The sequence below is a fragment of the Hylobates moloch genome, unplaced genomic scaffold (genome assembly GCF_009828535.3).
Source record: "Hylobates moloch isolate HMO894 unplaced genomic scaffold, HMol_V3 SCAFFOLD_13, whole genome shotgun sequence".
In the NCBI taxonomy this organism is placed as follows: Eukaryota; Metazoa; Chordata; class Mammalia; order Primates; family Hylobatidae; genus Hylobates; species Hylobates moloch.
In genome coordinates this window covers 66,634,034-66,656,935 of record NW_026652288.1, presented here as the reverse complement: position 1 = coordinate 66,656,935, position 22,902 = coordinate 66,634,034, and the positions used below count along the sequence as shown (strand labels likewise).

Genomic DNA, 22,902 nt, shown 5'->3' with positions numbered 1-22,902 from the left:
GTTTCTTGAAAGTTACTCTAAAGGAATTAATGTATATAAAGGAAACTAAATTCTATATATTTTAGTTGTCACAATATCTTTCTTATGGTTTCCAGTTTTCCTTTTAATGAATGCCTGAGTAATAGGGATTGCTGGTTTTCATTAAGAAGTGAGAAGCTGTGAAGAAATTTTCACAACAGTAAATATCCCACTTGATCATAAAGCATAGTGTGAGGCCAGCAGCACACACTATGGTTTTGTAAAGAGTACATATGACCACAAAGGGTAGGAATGGAATCGGCCACTTATGACCCTTAAAGAAGGTCTCCCAGATTCCCAGAGTGACTGTGTGGTGGTCCTGGGACTTTGCTCCACTGCTCTTTATAACCCTGAGGTGTGATGTTTTTTCAGGATGAAGGTAAAAGGCAGAGGAATTACCTGCTTGCTGGTCTCCTTTGCTGTGATCTGTCTGGTCGCCACCCCTGGGGGCAGGGCCTGTCCTCGCCGCTGTGCCTGTTATATGCCTACGGAGGTACACTGCACATTTCGGTACCTGACCTCCATCCCAGACAGCATCCCGCCCAATGTGGAACGCATCAATTTAGGGTGTGTGAGACCCCATGTTTCCTCTTCTCAGAGAGGGATCAATCACAGCGGTGACTTGTCCCTCAAACATCTGTGACTTTGGGAGATGAATCTCAATTGTTTTAACAATATTTCTTTTCTGAAATGAGCTCATGAGAATTTTGTTTGTTGGGGGCAATAAGAAAACTTTTCCTGGTAAACTTTTATTAGGAGAAAGTTCTTCTAGAATTTGAAGTCCCTCTTGGTAGGTTGGGAGACTCATGGTGGTAAAAAGCTTCATTCTGGCTACATTTTTGCTGGAAAATGATATAGTTTCTGTTAACTATTGGGGTTATGATCATTCATCATAAGAGATGACAGGGTAACTGGAAGTGTCTGCCTGTGTAATACACACACACACACACACACTATATATATATCCTTTTTATAGGCCCTTTGGTTTCTTTCCATACAAACTTATTTAAAATGGATGCCTAATTAAATTTTTTAAAATATGACTGTATTTTAAATGTTCATGAAAAAAAAGTCTGTGTCTGAATACACATGTTGGACTTAACATCGTTTATTTGACATTAGTGAGCATGTACTATGCACTGGGGATACAGTGGTAAGATATATTACTCACTTCTAGGAGGTGTATTGATAGTTAAAAAGACAAGAGAAATGTACGGTCAATACAATTAATAAAAACTAATATAGCATACAAAGTGTTTTAGAGACAGACACTGATATTAAGAGCTAACACTAAGGTTGTGCTCAGTAGGTGCTGGCATTAGGTTAAGCACTGCATCCATTTAATCCTCATAACCCCTTTGGAGTGGGTTCTATTATTTACATTTTATAGATGAGGAAACTGAGGCACAGAAAGGCTGCTGATTTTACCCGGGTTGCACCGCTACTCAGTTGAGTCTGAGCTCATAATCATACCCAAACCATACGCCCAAGCCTGGGCTCCAGAGCCCAGGCTTCTTAACCACTGCTGACGAATTCCACCTGGGGGAGTGGTGAGGCGATAGTGTCATGAAACAATGGGCTAGATATTAAGTGTTCACAAATAGAAAAAGATGAGGTCAAGGGCATTCCAACCTGAGGAAACAGCATATATATAAAAGTTTGAAAATGAGAAGAAATGTGACAAGTTCCCAGAATGTGAGGGGGGTAATTGTAACTGAAACGGCAAGAACTGGGTAGAGAGTCGACCTTCTGTGGCATCAGGTGAATTTCAGTATTTGAAGCATTTGATTGTCTCAATAGAGTACAGTTATAAAGAGAGGTATTGAGTTTTTTTGTGTTTATTTTGGTTATGACATGTGAACTTTAGTTGACAGACTTAGCTTATGCCTAGAATGTCATTTTTTATTTCAGATACAACAGCTTGGTTAGATTGATGGAAACAGATTTTTCTGGCCTGACCAAACTGGAGTTACTCATGCTTCACAGCAATGGCATTCACACAATCCCTGACAAGACCTTCTCAGATTTGCAGGCCTTGCAGGTGAGACTGATGGAGAGAGGGGGCAGGTTAAAGAGGTAAGGTGGGACCTGTGAGATAGACCTTCAAAGGCTGCCTATCTCTACACAATACGAAAATCAACATTCTATAAATTAGAAGCAAACCTCAATGGAGAATGTTAACGGATTTTTAACTGTGGAACTGTGTGTGTAAATTAGAATAATAAGAAAACTCTGAGGCAAGTTTTCTAATACCTCAAGCTAATAGAAAGAAACATCAATACCCAGAGATGATAAACCTTCAAAATTTAATCCTAAAAGGATACTTCTAGTCATGTTTATCTGGGAATTGAATGTGGTTCCTAAAAGTAATGACTATCTTAGACAGATAATAGTTTTATATAAATCAATGTACTGTTTTCAGTTTCATTTTATTTACTTATTCATGTTCTACCTTGTTCAAACAATTTTTTAAAGTTATGAGGACTCCCAAGGATGCATAAAATCATGCAAGAATGATCACAAAAGTAAGTGACAAAGTAAAAGGTAAAATAAGCCTAGAGATAAGAATAAAGGGAACACGAGGAAATGCATACATAGAGACCTTTATGTCTGCTGTAAGTAGGACTTGAAGCTTTTGAGACGCTAACAATACATGACATCTATTAAAACTTAAACTGTTCAGGAAAAGCACAGCCATGTATGATTTTAAATCAGAAAGAAATGTCTTACACAGCTCCTCATAAAATACAGTGTCATAAAATAAAGTCAATAATATCCTTATAAAAGATAAAGTACCTGTGTTCATAGAGCCTTCTAACATATACCAGAACTACGTAAGGGAGGTTATAACCATGGTGGAGAGCAATAGAGTATAATGCAGCTATGTGATTGTGTTGATTTGGTTAATCAGGCTCTATTTGGAATGTATGTCTTTGGAGGAATAGATGGATTGTGTGTCCTTTATAGAATTCTCTACATATATTTATTCTCTCGACCAAATTTTCAATGGATATTGAGGAACATTGAGTTGGAGATTGAACTCCCAGGTTACATTTGGGGCAAAGCTCTTCTATGTTGCCAACTTATTTTTTTCTTATTAGGGGTCTTGGCATTCTAGAAAAGCATTTTCAACAGAGATGATTGTTCAGGCCAAGTCAGGAAAATATGATGAGAAATTGTGTTTATTAGCATTTCTTTTTTCTTTATGGGAGAGAGTATGTTCAACTGGTAATTGGAGAGGGAATTGGAGAATACCTGAGCACTACTGAAATATTCAAAATTATTTTAATTGCAACTCAAAATTAGTCGTATTACTCATATCCAAAAAGTATAAGACAACCTCTTAATGTCCATCAACCAATGATAGATAAAGTGTTGTGCGTGTATACAGTAGAATACTATTCAGCAAAGAAAGGAATGAAGGGCTGATACATGCTATGAGAGGGATGGGTCTTGAAAACATTTTGCTAAGTGAAAGAAGCCAGACACAACGCCATAGAGTGTATGATTCCATTTATATAAAATATTTAGAATAGGCAAATCCATGGAAACAAAGTATATTCGTGGTTGTGAAGGGCTAAGAGGATGGGAAAAATGACTGCTAATGGGTATTAGTTTTTATTTTAAGGTGCAAAATAAAGTTTATTAGAAACTTTAGGCCGGGTGCAGTGGCTCACACCTGTAACCCCAGCACTTTGGGAGGCCGAGGGGGGGGCAGATCACCTGAGGTTGGGAGTTCGAGACCAGCCTGACCAACATAGAGAAACCCTGTCTCTACTAAATAATACAAAAAATTAGCCAGGCATGGTGGCGCATGCCTGTAATCCCAGTTACTCGGGAGACTGAGGCAGGATAATCGCTTGAACCCAAGAGACGGAGGTTGTAGTGAGCTGAGATCACTCCATTGCACTCCAGCCTGGGCAACAAGAGTGAAACTCCATCTCAAAAAAAAAAAAAAAAAAAAAAAAAACACAAAAAAGAAACTTTATTTAGAAGTTTCTGACAGTAGATATGGTTGCACAACTCTATGAATATATTAGAAAACAATAAATTGTACACTTTTTTATTATTTTTTGAGACAGAATCTTGCTCTGTCACCCAGGCTGGAGTGCAGTGGTACAATCTCAGCTCACTACAACCTCCACCTTCCAAGTTCAAATGATTCTCTGCCTCAGCCTCCTGAGTAGCTGGGAGTACGTGTGTGTGCCACCATGCCCGGCTAATTTTGTGTGTGTATACGTATTTTTAGTAGAGATGGGGTTTCACCATGTTGGCTAGGCTGGTCTCAAACTCCTGGCCTCAAGTGATCTGCCTGCCTCAGCCTCACAAAGTGCTGGGAGCCACCATGCCCAGCCAGTTGTACACTTTAAAAGGTAGATTTTATGGCATGTGAACTATAACTCAATAAATTAAAATCAATAGTCTCTCTTATGAAAAATTTATGTTTAAGAAATCCTAAATTTACTTGAAATACTAAGACTTAAAAAAACCTTATAAAAATTTTCAACCATGGAGAAAAGTAGAGAGAATATAATGAACTGTAATGGACCATTACCCAGCTGCAATAGTTATGGACTCATAGCAGATGTCTCACCTGCACCCCTACCCACTACTCTCCACTCCATTCAATTATTTTGAAACAAATCCAAATTTTCATAATACTCATCTGTAAGTACTTCTATATATCTCAAAATTAAGAAATATTTTTTAAATAACCACAATATCATTCATATATCTTAAATTTTAACAATCATTCCTGGCTGGGCGTGATGGCTCGTGCCTGTAATCCCAGCACTTTGGGAGGCTGAGGTGGGCGGATCACCTGAGGTCAGGAGTTTGAGACCAACCTTGCCAACATGGTGAAACCCCATCTCTACTAAAACTACAAAAATTAGCCGGGCATGGTGGTGGGTGCCTGTAATCCCAGCTACCCAGGAGGCTGAGGCAGGAGAATTGCTTGAACCCAGGAGGCGGAGTTGCAGTGAGCAGTGATCACAACACTGCACTCCAGCCTGGGCGACAGAGCAAGACTCTGTCTCAAAAAAAAAAAAAAAAAAAAAAAAAAGAAAATATATCTCATTCCTTAATATCAATAGGCAAATGTTCATGAGTGTTCTAATTTTTCTGATATTGTCATATTTAATTTGCAACGAATTTGATTGAATTGGGATCCTAAGAAGGTATACAAATTGCACTGAATTAATTTCAACATGTTTTGTTATTGATAGGACTTTTTCCTCTTGTGAAAATTCCTTTGACAATATAAATATGTTCTTTTTTTTTAATTCATAGGTCTTAAAAATGAGCTACAACAAAGTCCGAAAACTTCAGAAAGATACTTTTTATGGCCTCAGGAGCTTGACACGATTGCACATGGACCACAACAATATTGAGTTTATAAACCCAGAGGTTTTTTATGGGCTCAACTTTCTCCGCCTGGTGCACTTGGAAGGAAATCAGCTCACTAAGCTCCATCCAGATACATTTGTCTCTTTGAGCTACCTCCAGATATTTAAAATCTCTTTCATTAAGTTCCTATACTTGTCTGATAACTTCCTGACCTCCCTCCCTCAAGAGATGGTCTCCTATATGCCTGACCTAGACAGCCTTTACCTGCATGGGAACCCATGGACCTGTGATTGCCATTTAAAGTGGTTGTCTGACTGGATACAGGAGAAGCCAGGTATCTATATTGTTTATTTTTTTGTCCCAATTAAATGGAGGAAATCTGCTTGGAGGTGTTATAGTAGGAAGTGGAGAGGCCAGGATAATTTAGGAGAGAAAATAACATCTCAGAAATAATTCAAGAATAATTATTTACACATCATCTATGGCTGTGTTTTGGCTACTGTGGCAGTCAAGTAGTGTCAGAGAACTGTTTCACAAAGCCTAAAAATCCTTACTATCTGGCTCTTTATAAAAATGCTGCTGATCCCTGGCTTAGAGAATAAATCTCATGCTCCCTAGGCTACAAGCCAGGTCCTCCTAGTGTGGTGCTGGCCTATCCTCAGCCTCCTTTCCCTCCTCTCCAACCCTCAGCCCCGCCCATCCCAGGCACACAGGCAGTTTTTGCTCTTAACAACTCTGGACAACTTCTGCCACACCACAAACTGTTTTACCTCCTCATACCTGCTGCTGCCCCTGCCTGGAGCCCTTCCTTTCTTTTTCTGCTTGATGGTTCTCAGCCAGCCAGCAAACTGCTCAGTCCTTCTGAGAAGTCTGGCTGCTTCTCCACCCACCCCATCTCCATCAGAATAACCATTTCACCACTTGGGTTGTTTGCCTATACTTCCATTCTTGAATGGATAACATTTGGTTATATTTACTACTATTAGAAGTCTTTTGCCTTTCCTGTATCTAATTTATCTGTAACTGTGGTCTCAATATGTCCCAAACTTACATATATGTATAAAAACACATCATATATGCATTTATACATGTCATATGTACATATACGTATGCACACACACGTAATCACACACTGCATACTGATATCTCAGTCAACAACAGATGGCATATATAATGATGGTCCCATAAGATTTACAATGGAGGTGAAATAAAACTATTGCCTAGTGACATTGTAGCCATCATAAAGTGGTAGTGCAACATGTTACCTTTTCTAAGTTTAGATACATAAATAATTCCAATTGTATTACAATTGCTTAAAGTATTCAGTAGAGTAATATGCTGTATGGGTCTGTAGCCTAGGAGCAGTAGGCTTTACCATATAGCCTAGGTGTGTAGCAGGCTATACTAACTCGGTTTGTGTAAGTACACTCCATAGTGTTTGCACGACAAAATTGCCTAATGATGCATTTTTCAGAATGTGTCCCTGTTAATCAATTCATAACTCTATATATGTAAAATGATTAAACCCATAGGGGCTCACATCTTTCAGTCTTAATAATCAAGTGTTATCCTTTTGACTGAGATGACTTAATAATTTTTACAAGACCCATGGGTCAGTCACATCAACCTCTTCTGCTTTGAAAAATTTTCGTTGATTCCAAGAGATTCGACAGTTGTTCATGCCTTCAGTTGCCTCACTTGGCATGTGGTAGGCAATCCTTTTGCACTGATCTCAGTAGTTAAATGTAACACTCCTTTATCTACTTGTGGTTATCTTCTATTCTTTGATTCCGCAAAGATGTTGATGCAGCATTTCTATAAAGTGAATTTGTGGCTGTTTCTCTAATGAGCATTTATTTCATGAATATGAAATCTATGTTCTGCTGCTCTGTTTCCATTCTTTTTTACATACTTGACAACCTGTTTTAATGCTAAATCATAGTGTAATCTTAATTAAAACATTTTAAAGGCAAATTTAATATATGTCGTAGCACCAATACATGTGATACAATGGAAAGCAATGACAATAGCTATGACAGTCTTTATAGGTATACAAGCTGTGATAGCTATATTGATTGCCAATTTGTCAGTTGTTACTGTAAAACGTCTTCAATTGTAAGGCACATCTCAATTTATAAGTTGAAATGTGAAAAAACAAACAAAAAAACATGGTCATAGAATTAGGCACTTTTTCTTGCCTGCCTGTCTGCCTTTCTTCCTTCTGCTGATCTTTCCTGAGCATCCATTGGCCAGGGCTGGGGACATACAGATGAACAAGAATGAAGTTTATAGTTTAATGGGAAGACAGATAAATAAACAGGTTATTCTAATAGTGAATAATGAAAAAGTAGGATATAAGAGGTGAAAGGTACCAGAAGACTATAAAACAGGGAGCCCACCCAGAAGAAGTGCTGTTCAGACTGGGTTCTGAAGCATGATTGGTAAGTACTCGGGTCATGATGAAAGACACCAAGTGTACAGGACATAGAAGGAACAGCGTATGCCAGAGCCAATGGGGCATGGCAGGGTTGAGGAATGGAAAGGATTTCCATGGGGCTGGAACCGAGTATGATGGAGGGAATGGAGGTGATGTGGTCAGGTTTGCATTTGAGGCAAAATACCTGATGTCCAAGGCCTGCTAACTCTGGCTCAGTGTAAGCAATAATAAGCATGCCACAGTGTGAGCATATTCTATGATGAGGTTTCATTAAGCCAGAAGTCTGCCATGTTGTCTTAGCCCAGGGTACTGATAAGTAGGTAAAGGAATACAGCTTGTTGGCAAGTGGGTGATTGGGAGGCAACTCTTTTTTTTTTTTTTTTGAGACAGAGTTTTGCTCTTGTTGACCAGGCTGGAGTGCAATGGTGTGATCTTGGCTCACCACAACCTCTGCCTCCTGGGTTAAGTGATTCTCCTGTCTCAGCCTCCCGAGTAGCTGGGATTATAGACATGTGCCACCATGCCTGGCTAATTTTGTATTTTTAGTAGAGACGGGGTTTTTCCATGTTGGTCAGACTGGTCTCGAACTTCCAACCTCAGGTGATCCGCCCGCCTCAGCCTCCCAAAGTGCTGAGGTTACAGGCGTGAGCTATTGCGGCCGGCCAGGAGGCAACTCTTATGATTGTTCAAAGGTTTCCCAACTTGCCAGCCTCCTCCTCTGCATAGGTTTAGACTATAAAATTTGCGGAAGAATGCCTACTGGTCAGGCATCTGTCACATTACCTGTCACACTGTAGTACACACAGAATAGTTTGGTGTCCTTGGTCAGAGTGAGTTTCTTAAGCCTTTGAGAGGACATGTGCACACATGGGAAGGAGATTTGACCCTATCTAGCCACTCTGACAAATTAGATCTTCTAAGAAGTACAATGCTTTTTTAAGTGCTGTGTCCAGTGCATCATAGAAGAGCTACTACATGGAACGGCATGGATGTCTCGGGCTGTATTTTGTGTAAGGGAAAAGTCTATACCTCTTACCAAGTATTCCAGTGATGAGCCATTTTAAATAGGCTCACCAGAGCAGAGCTTTTAAATGGTATGTGATATCCAAATATTTGAAAGACAAGGCACCTATGACTTAGAAATTCTGGTCCTTATAATGCTGGTCCTAGTGCTGTAAGACTTGCAACCTCTGACTTCGCCAGAATGTCAGACCTTTAATGGGCCTCCCCACTGCCTTGGCACAGTGTTCTTCCCTCCCCCTTAAACCTGAACCTGCTCTAGTGCATCTACCTCATCCAAGGGAACCATCAACCATCCAGTTTCCAAAGTCATAAAATGGAGTCTTCCTTGACCCTTCCTTTTAGTCACTGTCCGTATTCAATCAATCCTCACCTCCTATTGATTGATTCTACCTGCTTCATTGTCTCCTGCATCCATCTGCTTCTCTTAATTCCTATTGCTACTAAGCTACACCAGGTCAAGGTACCCTGTAATTCGGTCAATATTCTTTTGGATAATGGAAATAAACTTGGGTTTTTTAATGATATCCAAGGAGTTATAAATAATCCTTTAACAAACAGCTTACCTTTTAGAGAACAATGAGGTCCTGTGGCCATATTAAAATGTTAAAATGAAGAAATAGAACTAAACTGTTATTAATAAAAACTGACAAACATGAGCATATCATTTTGTTTCCCTAGATAAAAAAAAATGACTAATTCAACTAATATTTACTGAGTACCAAATATATATCAGGCATTTGCTGAACATGGGAAATACTGCAGTGAATAAGATAGACAAAATTCTATGTCTATGCATATTATGTTGTAGCAGGGTATACATACATAGCTTTTTAAAAAATCAATTCAGAAGCAAAAAATCAGAAAACTTTCTATTGAACACTAAAATTTCCAAATTGTTTCAGCTTCTAGCAAAAGCTATTTCTTCAAAATGTTTATGTCAATTCATAAAGAGGTCATGACTGATAACTCAATTGTGATTTTTTTCCAGATGTAATAAAATGCAAAAAAGATAGAAGTCCCTCTAGTGCTCAGCAATGTCCACTTTGCATGAACCCTAGGACTTCTAAAGGCAAGCCCTTAGCTATGGTCTCAGCTGCAGCTTTCCAGTGTGCCAAGCCAACCATTGACTCATCCCTGAAATCAAAGAGCCTGACTATTCTGGAAGATAGTGGTTCTCCTTTCATCTCTCCCCAAGGTTTCATGGCACCCTTTGGCTCCCTCACTTTGAATATGACAGATCAGTCTGGAAATGAAGCTAACATGGTCTGCAGCATTCAAAAGCCCTCAAGGACATCACCCATTGCATTCACTGAAGAAAATGACTACATCGTGCTAGATACTTCATTTTCAACATTTTTGGTGTGCAACATAGATTACAGTCACATTCAGCCAGTGTGGCAAATTCTGGCTTTGTACAGTGATTCTCCTCTGATACTAGAAAGGAGCCACTTGCTTAGTGAAACACCGCAGCTCTATTACAAATATAAACAGGTGGCTCCTAAGCCTGAAGACATTTTTACCAACATAGAGGCAGATCTCAGAGCAGATCCCTCTTGGTTAATGCAAGACCAAATTTCCTTGCAGCTGAACAGAACTGCCACCACACTCAGTACATTACAGATCCAGTACTCCAGTGACGCTCAAATCACTTTACCAAGAGCAGAGATGAGGCCAGTGAAACATAAATGGACTATGATTTCAAGGGATAACAATACTAAGCTGGAACATACTGTCTTGGTAGGTGGAACTGTTGGCCTGAACTGCCCAGGCCAAGGAGACCCCACCCCACACTTGGAGTGGCTTCTAGCTGATGGAAGTAAAGTGAGAGCCCCTTATGTCAGTGAGGATGGACGGATCCTAATAGACAAAAGTGGAAAATTGGAACTCCAGATGGCTGATAGTTTTGACACAGGCATATATCACTGTATAAGCAGCAATTATGATGATGCAGATATTCTCACCTATAGAATAACTGTGGTAGAACCTTTGGTCGAAGCCCATCAGGAAAATGGGATTCATCACACAGTTTTCATTGGTGAAACACTTGATCTTCCATGCCATTCTACTGGTATCCCAGATGCCTCTATTAGCTGGGTTCTTCCAGGAAACAATGTGCTCTATCAGTCATCAAGAGACAAGAAAGTTCTTAACAATGGCACATTAAGAATATTACAGGTCACCCCGAAAGACCAAGGTTATTATCACTGTGTGGCAGCCAACCCATCAGGGGTTGATTTTTTGATTTTCCAAGTTTCAGTCAAGATGAAAGGACAAAGGCCCTTGGAGCATGATGGAGAAACAGAGGGATCTGGACTTGATGAGTCCAATTCTATTGCTCATCTTAAGGAGCCACCAGGTGCACAGCCTCGTACATCTGCTCTGATGGAGGCTGAGGTTGGAAAAAACACCTTAAGCACAAGTAAGAGGCACAACTATCGGGAATTAATACTCCAGCAACGTGGAGATTCAACACATCGACGTTTTAGGGAGAATAGGAGGCATTTCCCTCCCTCTGCTAGGAGAATTGACCCACAACACTGGGCGGCACTGTTGGAGAAAGCTAAAAAGAATGCTGTGCCAGACAAGCGAGAAAATACCACAGTGAGCCCGCCCCCAATGGTCACCCAACTCCCAAACATACCTGGTGAAGAAGACGATTCCTCAGGCATGCTCACTCTACATGAGGAATTTATGGTCCTGGACACTAAAGCTTTGAACCTTCCAGCAAGGACAGTGACTGCTGACTCCAGAACAATATCTGATGGTCCTATGACAAACATAAATTACGGCACAGAATTCTCTCCTGTTGTGAATTCACAAATACTACCACCTGAAGAACCCATAGATTTCAAATTGTCTACTGCTATTAAAACTATAGCCATGTCAAAGAATATAAACCCAACCATGTCAAGCCAAATACAAGGCACAACCAATCAACATTCATCCACTGTCTTTCCACTGCTACTTGGAGCAACTGAATTTCAGGACTCTGATCAGATGGGAAGAGGAAGACAGCATTTCCAAAGTGCACCCCCAATAACAGTGAGGACTATGATCAAAGATGTCAATGTCAAAATGCTTATTAGCACCACCAACAAACTATTATTAGAGTCAGTAAATACCACAAATAGTCATCAAACATCTGTAAGAGAAGTCAGTGAGCCCAGGCGCAATCACTTCTATTCTCACACTACTCAAATACTTAGCACCTCCACGTTCCCTTCAGATCCACACACAGCTGCTCATTCTCAGTTTCTGATCCCTAGAAATAGTACAGTTAACATCCCGCTGTTCAGACGCTTTGGGAGGCAGAGGAAAATTGGCGGAAGGGGGCGGATTATCAGCCCATATAGAACTCCAGTTCTCCGACGGCATAGATACAGCATTTTCAGGTCAACACCCAGAGGTTCTTCTGAGAAAAGCACTACAGCAGCATTCTCAGCCACAGTGCTCAATGTGACATGTCTGTCCTGTCTTCCCGGGGAGAGGCTCACCACTGCCACAGCAGCATTGTCTTTTCCAAGTGCTGCTCCTATCACCTTCCCCAAAGCTGACATTGCCAGAGTCCCATCAGAAGAGTCTACAACTCTAGTCCAGAATCCACTATTACTACTTGAGAACAAACCCAATGTAGATAGTGAGAAAACAACACCCACAATAAAATATTTCAGTACTGAAATTTCCCAAGTGACTCCAACTGGTGCAGTCATGACATATGCTCCAACATCCATACCTGTGGAAAAAACTCACAAAATAAATGCCGGTTACCCACGTGTGTCTAGCACCAATGAAGCTAAAAGAGATTCAGTGATTACATCGTCACTTTCAGGTGCTATCACCAAGCCACCAATGACTATTATAGCCACTACAAGGTTTTCAAGAAGGAAAATTCCCTGGCATCAGAACTTTGTAAATAACCATAACCCAAAAGGCAGATTAAGGAATCAACATAAAGTTAGTTTACAAAAAAGCACAGCTGTGATGCTTCCTAAAACGTCTCCTGCTTTACCCAAAGTCTCCCCCTTCCATCTCACCACACTTTCAACAAGTGTGATGCAAATTCCATCTAATACCTTGACTACAACTCATCACACTACCACCAAAACACACAATCCTGGAAGTCTTCCAACAATGAAGGAGCTTCCCTTCCCACCCCTTAACCCTATACTTCCTAGTATTATAAGCAAAGACTCAAGTACAATAAGCATCATATCAACGCAAACAGCAATACCAGCAACAACTCCTACCTTCCCTGCATCTGTCATCACTTATGAAACCCAAACAGAGAGATCCAGAGCACAAACAATACAAAGAGAACAGGAGCCTCAAAAGAAGAATAGGACTGACCCAAACATCTCTCCATACCAGAGTTCTGGCTTCACTACATCCACTACTATGACACCTCCTGTTCTAACCACAGCTGAAACTTCAGTCAAGCCCAGTGTCTCTGCATTCGCTCATTCCCCACCAGAAAACACAACTGGGATTTCAAGCACAATCAGTTTTCATTCAAGAACTCTTAATCTGACAGATGTGATTGAAGAACAAGCCCAAGCGAGTACTCAGACTTTGAAGAGCACAATTGCTTCTGAAACAACTTTGTCCAGCAAATCACACCAGAGTACCACAACTAGGAAAGCAATCATTAGACACTCAACCATCTCACCATTCCTGAGCAGCAGTGCTACTCTAATGCCAGTTCCCATCTCCCCTCCCTTTACTCAGAGAGCAGTTACTGACAACGTGGCAACTCCCATTTCCGGGCTTATGACAAATACAGTGGTCAAGCTGCATGAATCCTCAAGGCACAATGCTAAACCACAGCAATTAGTAGCAGAGGTTGCAACATCTTCCAAGGCTCACCCAAATGCCAAGTTCACAACTGGAACCACTCACTTCATCTACTCTAATCTGTTACATTCTACTCCCATGCCAGCACTAACAACAGTTAAATCACAGAATTCTAAATTAACTCTATCTCCCTGGGCAGAAAACCAATTTTGGCACAAACCATACTCAGAAATTGCTGAAAAAGGCAAAAAGCCAGAAGTAAGCATGTTGGCTACTACAGGCGTGTCAGAGACCACCACTCTTGCTTCAGATTGGGATGGACAGAAGAATGCAAAGAGTGACTTTGATAAGAAACCACTTCAAGAAGTAACAACTTCCAAACTCCTTCCCTTTGACTCTTTGTCTAGATATATATTTGAAAAGCCCAGAATAGTTGGAGGAAAAGCTGCAAGTTTTACTATTCCAGCTAACTCGGATGCCTTTCTTCCCTGTGAAGCTGTTGGAAATCCCCTGCCCACCATTCATTGGACCAGAGTCCCATCAGGTATTTGAAACTTTTTCTTTACACTTAGTTTTTGTTAGAAAACAAGAAGAAGAATGTTATGTTTTGGGATTAAACATCCAAAGAATCAGTTTCAAATTTTTCTAAGACATAGAAACTATTAATATCCTCATTTGACACTGGCATATTTTCACTCATCAGAAGGGCTTAAAATATGTTAATGAACATTTTTTGGAATGCCTCAACAGCTGATTCAAAGTAATATGATTTGAAAGAGAGAGAGTGGTTATTGTGTTGAACCATCTGGCTTTTAAAGTAAAATTATATGAATAAAAAAATCCAGGCTGGGCACGGTGGCTCACGCCTGTAATCCCAGCACTTTGGGGAGGCCGAGGCGGGTGGATTACCTGAGGTCAGGAGTTCAGGATCAGCCTGGCCAACATGGTGAAACCCACTCTCTACTAAAAAAAAAATATAAAAATTAGCTGGGTGTGGTGGTGTGCCTGTAGTCCCAGCTACTCGGGAGGCTGAGACAGGAGAATTGCTTGAACCCAGGAGGCGGAGGTTGCAGTGAGCCAAGATCACGCCATTGCACTCCAGCCTGGGCGACGAGTGAAACTCCATCTCAATAAAAATAAAATAAAATAATCCAGGAATAATTTTAGCAATCTGAAGACTAGATGTCCTAATTTTTTTTTTTTTTTTTTTTTTTTTTTGGTCTGTCACCTAGGGTGGAGTGCAGTGGTACAATCATGTCTCCAGGGGCTCAAGCGATCCTCCTATCTGAGCCACCTGAGTAGCTGGGACTACAAGTGCACACCACCATACCTAGCTAATACTTTATTTTTTGTTTGTAGAGATAGAGTCTCACTATGTTTCCAAGGCTGGTCTTGAACTGCTGGGCTCAAGTGATTCTCCCACCTCAGCCTCCCAAAGTGTTGGGATTACACAAGTGAGCCATAGGGCTGGGCTTTCATTTTAATTTAAGTGTATTCTTAGTAGCCCAAAAAACGATAGCTTTATGTTTTCTGTCTGAACTTTGATGACCTATAGCAATAATTTTCTTTTTTTCTTCTCAGGACTTGATTTATCTAAGAGGAAACAGAATAGCAGGGTCCAGGTTCTCCCCAATGGTACTCTGTCCATCCAGAGGGTGGAAATTCAGGACCGCGGACAGTACTTATGTTCCGCATCCAATCTGTTTGGCACAGACCACCTTCATGTCACCTTGTCTGTGGTTTCCTATCCTCCCAGGATCCTGGAGAGACATACCAAAGAGATCACAGTTCATTCCGGAAGCACTGTGGAACTGAAGTGCAGAGCAGAAGGTAGGCCAAGCCCTACAGTTACCTGGATTCTTGCAAACCAAACAGTAGTCTCAGAATCATCCCAGGGAAGTAGGCAGGCCGTGGTGATGGTTGATGGAACATTGGTCATCCGCAATCTCAGTATTTATGACCGTGGCTTTTACAAATGTGTGGCCAGCAACCCAGGTGGCCAGGATTCACTGCTGGTTAAAATACAAGTCATTGCAGCACCACCTGTTATTCTAGAGCAAAGGAGGCAAGTCATTGTAGGAACTTGGGGTGAGAGTTTAAAACTGCCCTGTACTGCAAAAGGAACTCCTCAGCCCAGCGTTTACTGGGTCCTCTCTGATGGCACTGAAGTGAAACCATTACAGTTTACCAATTCCAAGTTGTTCTTATTTTCAAATGGGACTTTGTATATAAGAAACCTAGCCTCTTCAGACAGGGGCACTTATGAATGCATCGCTACCAGTTCCACTGGTTCAGAGCGAAGAGTAGTAATGCTTACAATGGAAGAGCGAGTGACCAGCCCCAGGATAGAAGTTGCATCCCAGAAAAGGACTGAAGTGAATTTTGGGGACAAATTACTACTGAACTGCTCAGCCACTGGGGAGCCCAAACCCCAAATAATGTGGAGGTTACCATCCAAGGCTGTGGTCGACCAGCAGCATAGGTAAGTCTATACCTTTGGGTTGGAATTATCTGCTTTATCTATTTAGCTGTACAACTTCTGAAATAGAAAAAGTGACACAGTGAGGCTAGCAGCAGTTTTAGAGTACAGATAGACTTTGGACATAAAGGAAACTCTCTCGAAAAAAACTAATCTTTTGAGATCATTTGAATACAAAAACCATTCTTTTCACATGCTTAACTCAAAGGGTCAACTTCTTAGGGTTTTTGTATATTTTAGGCAGAATAAAAAAATCTCATTTATCTCCATACTTGGCACAGTCTTAAAATAGTAACAGTAGGACAGGCACGGTGGCTCACGCCTGTAATCCTAGCACTTTGGGAGGCCAAGGCAGGTGGATCACCTGAGGTCAGGAGTTCAGGACTAGCTCGGCCAACATGGTGAAACCCTATCTCTACTAAAAGTACAAAAAAAAAAAAAAAAAATTAGTCGGGCATGGTGGCGGGTGCCTGTAATCCCAGCTGCTTGGGAGGCTGAGGCAGGAGAATTGCTTGAACCTGGGAGGTGGAGGTTGCAGTGAACCGAGATTGCACCACTGCACTCCAGCCTGGGCAACAGAGTGAGACTTTGTCTCAAAAAAAAAAAAATAGTAATTGTATAAATATATTCATACTCTCTATAAACAAAACAGAGAAGGGAATTTTTGTGATGCATTGGAGATTCTGGAAAGAGACACTCCGTTATTTTACTCGTCTGAATCCCCTATTTGACATTTTAAACTTCATTATAATCAGTACTTAATTTTTTCTTTCCTAAAATTACAAAGCACTTTGTGAAAGTCACAATATTAAGACCTCCACCAAGTGAAACGTATTCAGGGCCCCTGCATTCTGATGTGATGAGACACATATATACAAATACACACTTTCTCTGGTCTGTTATAGGCATAGGAATATATATATTTTTTTGAGACGGAGTCTCACACTGTTGCCCAGGCTGGAGTGCAGTGGCGTGATCTCTGCTCACTGCAAGCTCCGCCTCCCGGGTTCATGCCATTCTCCTACCTCAGCCTCCTGAGTAGCTGGGACTACAGGCACCCGCCACCACATCCGGCTAATTTTTTGTACTTTTAGTAGAGGCGGAGTTTCACCATGTTAGCCAGGATGGTCTTGATCTCCTGACCTCGTGATCTGCCCACCTTGGCCTCCCAAAGTGCTGGGATTACAGGCATGAGCCACTGCGCCCGGCCTCAATATTCATTTTATAGCTGGCTTTCTATATAAATTCTATCTTCAAAAATCAATAATTATAGCTTATGAGGTTTTTTTTTGCAAGTGGCATGACTTTACACAATGGTTTTCCATTACATGACAAAAAATGAGGATGAGAATTTCCATCTTATATATCTGTTTATTCATTAATAGAAAATATCCATGCAAAAAAAATTACACATAGTAAATGTGAATTTGTACTCATGCTTAGGAGTTGAAGATTTTTTTCTAATGACATGAGTTGATACTGAATACAGCTAATAAATTTAACTTGTGATCTTTAGTTCAAAAGTAAATGTTAATTTTCAAGTTTTTCAAATGTCATCAAAAATCACCTAAATTAAATTGAAATTTGTTTAGATTTAGAATTTTTAAATGCTGAGTTATGAAATGTGAGTTTTGTGCTTTGGAGAGGCTGAAGATGCCTCTACATTAGTCTTTATTAAGAATTCTGTCCTCCACTCTGGGAAACCTTCTATTTTCAAAAATATCTCTGTCAAAAATATTAGTTTATAAAAAGAAACATCAATAGTTCTGTCTCTTATATGTCACAATCTCCAGTTGCATCCAATGTAGGGGATATCACTCTAAGCCAGTCTTTCTCCAAGGGAAGATCCCCCTACCAGTAGCATTAGCATTGCCTAGGAATTTGTTGAATCAGGAGCTCTGATTTTGTTTTAATAAGCAATCTGCTCTTAAAAGCCCTCTAGGTGATTTTGTTGCTAAAATTTGATGCTTGTTTTCAAACTTAATTTTTTATGTTAGCTGGGAAGTTTGTTAAAGAGTGGGTTTCTATATCCTTGGCGAGACCTATTGAAACAGAATTTCAGGAAACCAAAGCCAGGAAATATGCACCTTAAACTCGGCCCATGTAATTCTAATGCAGCTGATGAGGGATCTTCACTAAGAACCAAGTTAGAACAGTGGTTCTTTGCTGCACATGGAAACCTTTAATCTGGAAAATTTTAAGAATCCTGATGCCCAAGCCATGCTCCACACATATTAAGTCAAATTCTGGAGGTGGGACCCAGACATCAGTATTATTTTAAACTCCACAGGTGATTTTAATGTTTAGCCAAGTTTAAGAACCAATACTTTTAGAAAGCATTAGGAAAGAATGCCAGTATAGCATGGTGGAAAGCATAAGGCTTGAGAACCAGCCCTGTGACCTAAGGCAAGTGGCTAAATCTCTCTAAATACCAATTTTTCAGCTGTATAGTGAGGGAATTACTTCAAGATTAAACAACCAGTGCAAAGCACCTGGCAGTTTCCCTTCATTTTAAGTGTATTCGTATTGATTTTACCTTGGTTTATATGCCAGAGAACTTCCTTCCATATTTGGGGAAAAAAAAAACTTTTTCTAATATTTTACTATAATACTTTCCATACTTACCTTTGCTGGAGAATAACAATGACTTGATGGCTGAGTGTGGTGGTTCACGCCTGTCATTCCAGCACTTTGGGAGACCAAGGCAGGAGGATCTCTTGAACCCAGAAGTTGGAGACCAGCCTTGGCAACACAGTGAGATCCTGTCTCTACAAAAAATAAAGAAATTAGGAGAGCATAGTGGTGTGTGTCTGTAGTCCCAGCTACTCAGAGGTTGAGGTTGGTGGATTGCTTGAACCTGGGAGGTGGAGGCTGCAGTGAGCCATGATCTCACCACTGCACTGTAGCCTGGGCTCCAGAGTGAGACCCTGTCTCAAAAAATATATAAATAAGTAAATAGAAAATAGGAGAGAAAGAAATGACTTGAGGCTGTTTGACCTGGTTAGCACTTATGCTATGAAAACAGTTTTTACTTTTCTCTCCAGTTTTATCTACCTGCTTAGCCCATGTTGCCCAAAAATAAGAAAGACGTTTTCTCATGTAGGTATCCCTGATAGCACTTTTAGCACCAGTTGAGTTTCCACTGGTCTAAAAAACTAGATTTAGTTTTACCAGGAAAGATCTGCCATCTGGTGGTTAAATTTGGTAATGGTAGGCTGTGCAGCCACTGTACATCTGGAGAAAAATGGTATTCCACACAGCTCAATCCAGTGCAAAAACCAGTCACTCTACAGGTGCCCATAGAGGGCAGATGCTGCTGCAACAACCTTCTAAGGAATCTTGCGTTGGTATTCTCTTTATAACAAAGTAAAATTTATTTTTTTTCTAAAACAGAGTTTCATTTTTGTCACCCAGACTAGAGTGTAGTGGTGCGATCTCGGCTCACTGCAACCCCAGCCTCCTGGGTTCAAGCGATTCTCAAGCCTTAGCCTCCCAAGTAGCTGGGATTACAGGCATGTGCCATCATGCTCAGCTAATTTTTTATATTTTTAGTCGAGATGGGGTTTTGCCGTGTTGGCCAGGCTAGTCTCAAACTCCTGCCCTCAAGTGATCTGCCCACATTGGCCTCCCAAAATGCTGGGATTACAGGTGTGAGCCACTGTGCCCAGCTAAAGTAGAATTTATTTTCTAACCAAATGATTCAATAATTGTTTTGTTACTAATAACTTTTTAGAAAGTATCATCTGGCATCTTTTCTGAGCAATTGAGTTTACCTACATATATTACAAAATGACCATGTTTGTGGATCCAGTTAGTTTGCTTGATATGTGAAATGGTCAAGGAAGTCATGGTGTCTAGAAATTCCATATTTCTAGCACGTCCCTCATCATTAAGATTTTTCTTAAATTACTATGTAACTGAGATTCATTTGAATTCCATCTGAGAAATACTTATTTGCACTAAATTATACCTGTTCAATTAGATAATTTCATCTTTCAGCAAATGGCTTAGAAGACAATAAGCTGGTAGTAATTTTATTTTTTATTGCAACAATTTAAAGCTAATCACACAAAAACAGGTAACTATGAGGTGATGGATATGCTAGTTAATCATGGTCATTTCAATATATATACATACCTCAAAATGTCATGTTCTACACCTCAAAGATACACAATTTTCATTGGTCATGCTTCAATAAGGCTGGGGCAGAGGGAGGCAATCCTGAGTAAAACAGTTTCCCTCATTGCTGACAGCTGCACACTCAAATGAATCCCTTTTCTCCTTAGAGTGGGCAGCGGGATCCACGTCTACCCAAATGGATCCCTGTTTATTGGATCAGTAACAGAAAAAGACAGTGGTGTCTACTTGTGTGCGGCAAGAAACAAAATGGGGGATGATCTGATACTGATGCATGTCAGCCTAAGACTGAAACCTGCCAAAATTGACCACAAGCAGTATTTTAGAAAGCAAGTGCTCCATGGGAAAGATTTCCAAGTAGATTGCAAAGCTTCTGGCTCCCCAATGCCAGAGATATCTTGGAGTTTGCCCGATGGAACCATGATCAACAATGCAATGCAAGCAGATGACAGTGGCCACAGGACCAGGAGATATACCCTTTTCAACAATGGAACTTTATACTTCAACAAAGTTGGGGTAGCAGAGGAAGGAGATTATACTTGCTATGCCCAGAACACCCTAGGGAAAGATGAAATGAAGGTTCACTTAACAGTTATAACGGCTGCTCCCCGGATAAGGCAGAGTAACAAAACCAACAAGAGAATCAAAGCTGGAGACACAGCTGTCCTTGACTGTGAGGTCATTGGGGATCCCAAACCAAAAATATTTTGGTTGCTGCCTTCCAATGACATGATTTCCTTCTCCACTGATAGGTACACATTTCATGCCAATGGGTCTTTGACCATCAACAAAGTGAAACTGCTCGATTCTGGAGAGTACGTATGTGTAGCCCGAAATCCCAGTGGGGATGACACCAAAATGTACAAACTGGATGTTGTCTCTAAACCTCCATTAATCAATGGTCTGTATACAAACAGAACTGTTATTAAAGCCACAGCTGTGAGACATTCCAAAAAACACTTTGACTGCAGAGCTGAAGGGACACCATATCCTGAAGTCATGTGGATCATGCCAGACAATATTTTCCTCACAGCCCCATACTATGGAAGCAGAATCACAGTCCATAAAAATGGAACCTTGGAAATTAGGAATGTGAGGCTTTCAGATTCAGCCGATTTTATCTGTGTGGCCCGAAATGAAGGTGGAGAGAGTGTGTTGGTAGTACAGTTAGAAGTACTGGAAATGCTGAGAAGACCGACATTCAGAAAACCATTTAATGAAAAAATAGTTGCCCAGCTGGGAAAGTCCACAGCATTGAATTGCTCTGTTGATGGTAACCCACCACCTGAAATAATCTGGATTTTACCAAATGGCACACGATTTTCCAATGGACCACAAAGTTACCAGTATCTGATAGCAAGCAATGGTTCTTTTATCATTTATAAAACAACTCGGGAGGATACAGGAAAATATCGCTGTGCAGCTAGGAATAAAGTTGGCTATATTGAGAAATTAGTCATATTAGAAATCGGCCAGAAGCCAGTTATTCTTACCGATGCACCAGGGACAGTAAAAGGCATCAGTGGAGAATCTCTATCACTGCATTGTGTGTCTGATGGAATCCCTAAGCCAAATATCAAATGGACTGTGCCAAGTGGTTATGTAGTAGACAGGCCTCAAATTAATGAGAAATACATATTGTATGACAATGGCACCTTAGTCATCAAAGAAGCAACAGCTTATGACAGAGGAAACTATATCTGTAAGGCTCAAAATAGTGTTGGTCATACACTAATTACTGTTCCAGTAATGATTGTAGCCTACCCTCCCCGAATTACAAATCGTCCACCCAGGAGTATTGTCACCAGGACAGGGGCAGCCTTTCAGCTCCACTGTGTGGCCTTGGGAGTTCCCAAGCCAGAAATCACGTGGGAGATGCCTGACCACTCCCTTCTCTCAACGGCAAGTAAAGAGAGGACACATGGAAGTGAGCAGCTTCACTTACAAGGTACCCTAGTCATTCAGAATCCCCAAACCTCCGATTCTGGGATATACAAATGCACAGCAAAGAATCCACTTGGTAGTGATTATGCAGCAACGTATATTCAAGTAATCTGACATGAAATAAAGTCAACATCTGGGAAGAATTTATTTTTTGGAAGAAGTTTAATCAAAGGCAGCCATAGGCATGTAAATGAATTTGAATACATTTACAGTATTAAATTTACAATGAACATGCAAAATAAAAGGACTTGTAAATAAATGCATTATGAACTGATGATACTGATTTCTTTAACGGATCTCAAAACAAACTTTTAACTTAAGGCACTTTTATTTTGCCAACAAATAACAATAAACATTAAAACGGTCCACTATAAAATAACAAATGGCTAATGTACCTGAATTTTTCAGTAAAAAAATGAACTTCTTTTAATACCAGTTGCCTAGTGTCCACCTCCTATCAATCAATCAATCAATCAATGTTACAAGCATGGCACTCAGAACAGAGACGACAATGGAAAATATTAAATCTACAATCTTTATGTAAATTTACCATCCTGATGTATAAATATTTTGTGGTTTATAAATTTTTTTGCTAAAACCTACAGAAAATAAGCACTGAACTGTCTTGATTATGATTCACCATTTGTTCACACTGAAAATTTTCATTGATTGATGGGGAATACAAAAATGTTTTAATAACTGCATTTAAAAATAAATGCAGGCT

General features: G+C 40.3%; 1 protein-coding gene across 1 annotated transcript; it reads left to right on the top strand.

Moving 5' to 3' along the window:
* Window positions 1–391: 391 nt before the first annotated feature.
* Window positions 392–22,639, top strand: IGSF10 (immunoglobulin superfamily member 10). Its single transcript, XM_032173851.2, has 6 exons — window positions 392–585; window positions 1,930–2,059; window positions 5,311–5,701; window positions 9,816–14,162; window positions 15,200–16,100; window positions 20,384–22,639. Exons 1-6 carry the CDS (start codon window positions 392–394, stop codon window positions 22,290–22,292), a joined length of 7,872 nt encoding a protein of 2,623 aa, XP_032029742.1. The 3' UTR covers window positions 22,293–22,639.
* The last annotated feature ends 263 nt before the right edge of the window (window positions 22,640–22,902 follow it).

Bases quoted from the DNA above. Each gene is read 5' to 3' on its own strand.
- IGSF10 (XM_032173851.2), top strand. From the start codon at position 392: ATGAAGGTAAAAGGCAGAGGAATTACCTGCTTGCTGGTCTCCTTTGCT. The intron at 586-1,929 runs GTGTGTGAGACC...TTTTTATTTCAG, and splicing joins GTGGAACGCATCAATTTAGG to ATACAACAGCTTGGTTAGAT. The intron at 14,163-15,199 runs GTATTTGAAACT...TTTTCTTCTCAG, and splicing joins TTGGACCAGAGTCCCATCAG to GACTTGATTTATCTAAGAGG.